Here is an 8,396-nt window from a genome sequence, read left to right as displayed (position 1 = left end):
TCTTACCGCTAGGCCACCAGCGCTACATAGTATAAAATGGCGTAGGATGCAACATAAGTACATGGCGTAATATTTTTCAAGGAAAATTGTATCTGTATGGAGCAACCTCGCACTGCTTAAGAGAGAAGAACAGCTATTCAAATCTAACGAAATAACGGTAATTTTTCTATGAAATTCCATTATGGAAGAAAACGGTTTTCACTAACAAAATCTTAATAAATTTTGATCTTGATTTCGATCGCTTGAGCATAATATATTCTAGGTTTACTTCTAGGTTACGCTTTTATGAAAAATATTTTTTTTTTGTTTGAATAATTAAAAAAAAAAGGAAATCATAGAAACCTATAGTTTTCCATCGTGTCAATAACATACTAAAAAAATCATGGAGAATGGAAAATATTTAGAAGTGGAAAAACGTTTTCTCTTCTTGTATGGAACTATGGACGTTTTGTATCACGTGGTATATTTCCCTCTTAAATACTGCCTATGTCTACTGTATTTTCTCATAACTTGAAAATCGGAGGAATAAAAACAACGGTATTAAATAATACTACATTTTATTTAATTCTAACATTAACCTTAACAATTTTATGCTAATAGTATTTTACAAATCTCACCCCGCTATAAAATAAATAAACATTAGACACTTTAAACATACATTTACTTACATACGTAATAGGCAATCAATGAGTCTTATGCTATCAGTATTTTTCTTAAATCTCTCTTTTAACTTAAGGTACGTTTCCGATGGCAACGGCAGCTGCATTACTATTGCGACGTACCGCTGTGACGTTGACGCGGGGGCTGTCACTGTTAACGCAGTAATCTACAGGCTTTGACATTAACAGTGACTGCGTCCCCGCGTATAATAATGCAGCTGTGCTTGCCATTCCAATATCACCTTTATGCTGTAGATTTAAAGACAACAGCAGTAAGAATTATTTGGAGGATAAAAACGACATTTGGATTACAACTGTTTTACTGTTGCGGTATCGTTGTTGCCGTCACTGTATCTGACAATTTCCTTGATAAATTGAGTGACTGAATGTCATAGTCGCGGCAGTAATGCGGCGGCGAAAGTCATACAAGTAATCAGCAACAGTTGAAATCCGAATATTACCTTTATAAAAGTTCTTGCTGACCAGAGGACTGGTCACTACTTTGCTCAACAGATCAGCACAGCTATTCAGCGTGGCAATGCGGCCAAGCTTGTGGACCACAGATATAGGCAGACATGCCTTAATGCCAATTTTTATTTAGGTATAACTTAATACTTTAAATAGTTTATTGTATTTCGTGTTTTGCTGAATTTGTACTCGTACATTCATTTCTATAAACTACATTCTCTAGGCTCTAATCTAACAACGTAATCTTCTACAGGCTTCATCATTATGTCAAACTTAACTCTTAAAGGCGTGTCATATTCCGATTGGTCCAGGCCTTTGTACGGTAGAACCTTGTATTTTCTAAGTAAATTAGCTAAAGCTGTCTTCATTGACATCATTGCGTAGTTATAACCTGAAACAAAAAAAAATCAGCACTCAATATACAGATAACAAATAAACTGAAATAGATGTATCGTATACGAAAGAAAAAGTGACCAAGGCTTTTAGTATCTAGCTAGTGGCTGGAATTGAACCAGCGTCCTCTGCATTTTTGGCAGATGCCTAGGCCACCCGATTCAAGGCGGTCTGGGTCTAATTATTATCAAGTACATGCAATCTCTTAAGGTTGAAAACTATTGATTTAAATACTCTAAACAACAGTTTAAAATGCTTTTATTTAAAATCAGAGCCACAAACACGTCTATGATATATCGCTTTATTACATAGTATGTTATTTTATGATCAGTTCCACTTTACCTCGAGGATTCTTATGGACATTAGTTGCTTGATACGAACTCCTTCTTCACAGGTCAAGTGGCTGGAAAACCCGTTCTGGTTGTAGAAAGACACCGGTTACATAACATCCGGGAAAGGACTGGATTCGGATATCCCGGTGAGATTTTCAACCTTGCCAAAGATTGGAAGAAATGTGCGAAGCTGACTGTCAACCTTCACTTGTGAAAGAGACACTAAGAGGCAATAGAGAGAGAACTTACCGAAGCAGTTTCTAGAAGCATGAATCAACGGCGTGAACTGGACTGGAAGCTTCAGAGGACCTTCAAAGCGTTCAGGCCTGATCACGTCCACGTCGTCTCCCCAATATGGTTGTTCCGGATGCCCCAGATCTTTAGAAAACCTTGAAGTCTAGTAAAAATATAAATAACTTACCAAGGCAGTTTCTAGGCGCGTGACTGAACGGCGTGAACTGCACGGGATGCTTCAGAGGACCCTCGAGGAACCGCTCTGGTCTAAACACGTCAACATCGTCTCCCCAATAGTGATTGTTGCGGTGGATGCCCCAGATATTTAGGAACACTGAGACGCCTTCAACAAGGGTTGTCCCGTTCGCTGAAGAAAAAATTGGATCTTTTAATCATACTATTAAACAAATATTTGTGTATAGACCCATGATTTTAATATAAATCTCAAAAGGGAATGGCTAAGAGATACTAAAGTTTGAATAAGACTCTGACTCTAGTGGTAAATTTTAAAATATAGGAGCTTATGAAAACTAATAATCGACCACCCCGTGATTGGACTCATGAGATAATTTTTCCATATTGCAATGCTGTAGCGCTAATTATGGATCAGCAGCAATTGCAGTCGTAATCAAAACTTAATCTTTAGTAACAGAAATGCTCCGTTAGCTTCGGGTTCCAGAAAATTGATTTTTGTGCCACTTCATATCTCATCAATTGTGCAAAAGGGAAGCCATTAAGTGTATGAACACTTCATGAATGCGAAAGAGGCACATTACAAAATCACTAGACGTGACCGCTTTTGAGCTATATAACGGCCGTAACTACACGATGGCCCAGCGTAGGCCAGTCCAAGCGACGTATTTATGCGTTAGAGGGAGCAAGTGATATTGCTATCTCATTCCGATGTATAGCTGCGTCCCTTAGACTGGCCTACGATGGGCCATCGTGTAGAGGAGCCCTTGGGTTAAACTGTTACAAAATCAAATAATTCACACAATTAAATATTTCTGAATTCAATACTCCCAATGACACTTTTGACAACATTTAGATTTTCGTGGCGCTTTTGATGCTACAGGTAATCTTGTACATTCTAAACCCTTGATTATCACTGAGTTAAGACACGAATTGGCACAGAAATCAATTCCTAGACTATGGTCTAAACATTAGGCACTTACGCAAGACGACATCATGGTTGACTTCTCTTACGATGACGGGAACTGGAGGGTACATCCTTAGAGATTCCTTGAGCACAGCTTCCAAATATTTCAGGTTCGGTAGATCCTGTACTGTCAGCGGTCGGTCTGAATCGCCAAATACTTCCTGCAGTCTGTGGGAAACAATTCAATTCTTTATTCGTTCATCACAGGTACATAAATAAGTGGTAACTCAGTAACAAATACATATATTTGTTATTTAAAAAAAAACAGTAGCCTGGACCTCAATTTTTGAAAAATTTCATAGGAAATTAAGGAAACTTCCGTTTTGAAAACGGTAAATTTCGACCCCTAAAATATAAAATTTTGGAAACTTTCCGATGGGCCATCAATAGGTGAAGGCCAGTCGGGTCGGGAAAGGCGTGACCATTTTGTACGAAATAGCTTTATTTATTTCTGTCTTTAATTATTAAGCTTGAATGTTATTCTTAAATAACGTTAAATTACTTAAAATCAGAGTCAGAGACTAAAGTCACATTACAGTCACATCTAGCCAACCCAACACCGGGCCCAAGATCTTTATACGGCTTGGAGAGTACTGGTGAAAAGTGTCCACAGTCGTCAGGTGCCCTCAGTGATGTGGATCCGAGAAAGAAGAAGTTGTACTTACTCTTGATGTACTTTAGCTTGGATCTCCTGGAACCTGGACAGGAGGACAGTCGTGAACGCTGTTCCAACAGCCGAAGTGTCCGTTCCAGCCATGATGAGCACCATGGTTTCCTCGCAAAGTTCCAGGTCCGTGTATCCCTTCTCGCCGCCGGACTCCATGATCAACATTTGTAAGAAGCTGCGTCTGTCATCTGAAAAAAAAAAACAGACGGTTAGTAAAATAATAATTTATGTAAGGTCAATATGAAGTAGACCGTCTATCAGGTAAGATCGTCTACATGCTCTTTCAGCGCTTCTACTTCTAGTGTTCTAAATACTCCACTTCTGACTGTGTATGATAGAATTTGGAGAGTTTTTGCCCCATGACGGTCTTGACAGCACCGACCTTACCGATAACCGATTACGTACCCGTAAATTGTCAGATGAGCATGGTCTGCCTTTAAGGTACCAGCGTCATCATTATGTGATGTACCACGGGAAATGGTACCTTATGGCGGATGTCGCTTACGCTATTATTAACGACGCTCCAATCGCAACCGCGTTATGCGTCGAAGCGGCTACCGCCACGTTTTGCCCGTGGAACGTCACATATAATTTAAGAGACACGAACCTGCCGCCGAAAAGCAGCATTCTGATAGTTAAGCTCTCATTCTAATGCCCTAATGACTGGCGTAGTACATAGGCCCTAATTAAGTTTTGACTCTGTCAATTTGATCCAGTGAAATTTTTACCATCAGGCAGACCATATGATGGTTTGCTACCGACGTGGTAAAAAAACTGGACAAGTGCGAGTCGAACTCGCCCACCGAGGTTTCTGGACTTTTTACGCAAAATTTCAATTATCACCGTTCATGAGATACAGCCTGGTGAGAGATGGACAGATAGACAGACAGACGGACGGACAGGGGAGTCTTAGTAATAACCCTCCGGGTCCCTTGGGTACGGAACCCTAAAAATGGTCATTCGGCTTCGTGAAAACCTGCCTGCGAAAATCCTAAAATTACGTTAACGAGCGGTTTTTTTTGTATTCATTAAGATTACCCATTAAAAAAGTAACTAAAACTTAGTATTGTATGCTCAACATTTTCAAGGTAATTGAGGGTCACATATGTACATACGCTTTAAGAAACACGAATAACAACTTTCTATGTTTTTGCGAGCAAGTGTGAGAACCATGTCAAGGACAGCAACACTTGTTATGACGTCGAGATGAATTAGTTTTACTTTGTTTTAAATATACTGTATGTACATGGCGGGAAGTTGATAACTTGTGAGATAATATTGAATATAATCTCACAAGTTATAATATTACGTAATAAATATAAGAGATTCAAAATTCAAAACTGATTGACGTAACTGGGGAGGTGACCGAAGAGCTGGCGGCTTCCTCGCACAACGTATCAGTATTGCGATACAACGAGGAAATGCCGCCAGCATCTTGGTACAATGCCTCAAGGGCCTATTTTAAGCTAGTTATAGTTATCATCTGTATATGTCCATTATGTATATTGTTATTGTAAATAAATAATTTAAAAAAAAATGAATATTTGTATTTCTATTTTAAGTTCAAATTTATTTAATTTATATCTTGAGTTCAACTCCCGCCGTGTACCAAATTATATTATTAGCACAAAGTACAAAGTGGTACAGAATTCGAATTCCATAGAGTAACTAATAATTCTACAAATTTTGAAAAGGAAAATTTCGCCGCTTCAGGCAGGACTCGAACCTGCGACCTTTTGGAATACAGGTTTTTTGTAAACTTGTAGTATCGCTCGCCGTAAAATTTGTTTACTAATAATTCTAATATGTCTAACGTTAATTCATTTTCAGATGTTCATTACCCTATATACCATAGCAGTATAATATAAGTATAAAATAGCCATTGATATAGCCTAGCAGCGGTATCATGGTCGCATTTTTATCACCTGTCATGTCATGCGTTACTTTCGCACTTACACACTTGCTAGAACGTGACAGGCATGGTGACAAATGATAAAGAGATGTATATTTTCAGAGTAATAGAGACAAAATATAAAAAAAGACTATGAACTCGCACCATGGCAATATTTTCGCGCAAGTTTCGCGCGGCGAGCCATATTTGGCTTTCCATCAGAAGATGGAAAGCCAAATATGGCTCCTCCTATCCTTCCTTGATTCCTTGATCATTCTTAGATGGAGTCCTTAGGTATGTTTCAACATTTCCATCAGAAACGAGCATTAAGGACTCTTTTCTGATGAAAGCCACATATCTCGCATTCGCCCCTTTGATGATTCCATATTTCAAACACAATTTAGGTACTTACTCGCATCTTCTCCATTTAATGCCAGTTCAGTCCTCTTCTTCTGAATAAGATCATTAATAAATCCATACAAAACTTTCCTATGTTTCACGAATTCCTTATAAGTCGGTATAGATTTGTATATGAAGTCCGGGTGCAGCCAGGGCGTGGCGATTCTCTTCGACACCATGTCTGCTAGTTTTTCGAATGATTTAAGGAACGGTTGGTCGGTATCGAATTGAGATCCTAATTGAACTCCCATAACGGTTTCTGAAAAAAAAGAATAAGTTTTTTTTTTACAAAACTGACAGTTTGTATTATTGCATATCACAAGGCACTTTATGATAACTGATGACAGGAAAAGTCACATAGGTACTTTTTTATATATAAATCATATAATATATTATACACCGTGTTTTTTTGAGATCCGTTAATTTCAAGGGTGCATTCCTGAGCTTAAATTAAGTAACTTTCTCAAAGACCGGTAACCGGTATTCTAATTAACTCCATTTCGGAGATAACTATCAACTTATTATTATCTGATAAGGCTTTTACGAGCGTGTACACTTGCTTTTGGGCCTGTTTATATATTGATTAGTATTTAGTAGGTACGAGTTTATACATTTGCTACTAAACGTAAGTATTATCTCGGACGATCGATGTTCGAAATGACATTAATATGTCACATTTTTCAATTTTATTGTTTGGTTGAGTTAAATGTAATGCCCGTGTTATAATAACGCTATATACAACATTTAATTACTTTTTATAACAATAAAAAAAATTAACGTTTCTTTTTTTGTTTAAAATTAACTATGCTATCTACCTTCTTAAACGTACCTACTTATCGATACCCCAAAGTTAACGAAATTCAATAATAACAATGTGTATATAATGTTTTCAACTTTGTTTCCATTCCAATGGTGATATTTTGGTCGGATTGTATATTTTATAAAATGTTAAGGTCTAAAATATAGAAAATGAGTAATGTATCTTAAGAAAACTGTAACGAAATATAAAATAAGTACAATACTTAAAAAAAACTATTATATTTAAACGTGAATATTTTAGGTTTTGTCTTAGTTAAAGTTAAGTTATAGTCGGATTTGTTGTTAGGTACCTACAGTGTTTAATTTTTTAAACCGTATTGTGTGTTTATAAATAAAGAAAAACTACCAAATTATTTATATATTGTCTGTCACCAATAATATGAACATGCAAATATTCTCGAACATAAAATTGCATTGTGTCTGCGTCGTGGTGGCTACGTGTACATGATATAAATAATTTAATATAAATAAATAAATATTACAGGGACATTCTTACACAAATTGACTGAAAAGTCCCACTATAAGCTCCAGAAGGCTTGTGTTGATGAAAGTAGCGTTTTGTATGGAGAACTTTAACGAAATTCGATTTTTCATACAATGAATTTTGCGGATTATTTTGTGATAGCATTTTCAAACCAAACAAATTTTTGCCAGTAATCTGAGACATTTTTAAGGCACATTTTCTATCTCATTTTTTTTTATCTGTCCCGTCAGAAAAATATAAGTCATTTAAATACTCGAGCCGGCAGCACATGAAAAGAGCTGTTTTCGGGGCGGTATTCTGAATACATAAAACAATAAAAGTAGCAAATAATTGTACATAAAATCGTTGTTATGTAGCGCACTAATGAAATTAAAAAATACTTCGAAGTTACTATTAAAATAAATAAACTATGACATGACTTATACTTATGAACAAAAACGCAAATTTCATAGGTAATGACAATGACCCAATATATATATATATATATATATATATATATATATAATATATGCATGATCCAAATATCTGCTTATGAAATTTTTCCAAAAATCGGTTGATAATTGCGATCTGTAGAGGAGAACATCAGGAAATACAGAAGCATTTTGAAGTTTAAGTTTAAAGGGAGACCTTCGCTAACGCATCGGTCTACTATGTTACATTAATGTGTTGTGACGACCGGTTTGGCCTAGTGGGTAGTGACCCTGCCTACGAAGCTGATGGTCCCGGGTTCAAATCCTGGTAAGGGCATTTATTCGTGTGATGAGCATGGATATTTGTTCCTGAGTCATGGGTGTTTTCTATGTATTTAAGTATTTATAAATATTTATATATTATATATATCGTTGTCTAAGTACCCTCAATACAAGCCTTATTGAGCTTACTGTGGGACTT

The 8,396-nt window shown here is 36.6% G+C and overlaps 1 protein-coding gene across 2 annotated transcripts in view; it reads right to left on the bottom strand.

The window, feature by feature from the left end:
* Positions 1–540: 540 nt before the first annotated feature.
* Positions 541–8,396, bottom strand: part of LOC133519603 (cytochrome P450 4C1-like) — a 185,272-nt gene continuing 177,416 nt past the window's right edge. For both annotated transcript variants that reach the window (XM_061853632.1, XM_061853631.1), the window contains 5 exons: positions 6,216–6,461; positions 3,911–4,100; positions 3,262–3,413; positions 2,274–2,453; positions 541–1,518 (listed from right to left, as the gene is read on the bottom strand). In XM_061853632.1, coding sequence (XP_061709616.1) covers positions 1,331–1,518; positions 2,274–2,453; positions 3,262–3,413; positions 3,911–4,100; positions 6,216–6,461 — 956 coding nt within the window. In that variant the 3' untranslated portion in view covers positions 541–1,330. The remainder of the gene's footprint in view (positions 1,519–2,273; positions 2,454–3,261; positions 3,414–3,910; positions 4,101–6,215; positions 6,462–8,396) is intronic.

The sequence above is a fragment of the Cydia pomonella genome, chromosome 7 (genome assembly GCF_033807575.1).
Source record: "Cydia pomonella isolate Wapato2018A chromosome 7, ilCydPomo1, whole genome shotgun sequence".
Classification (NCBI taxonomy): Eukaryota; Metazoa; Arthropoda; class Insecta; order Lepidoptera; family Tortricidae; genus Cydia; species Cydia pomonella.
The sequence above is the reverse complement of the archived record's forward strand: the minus strand, read 5'-3'. Positions and strand labels throughout refer to the sequence as shown.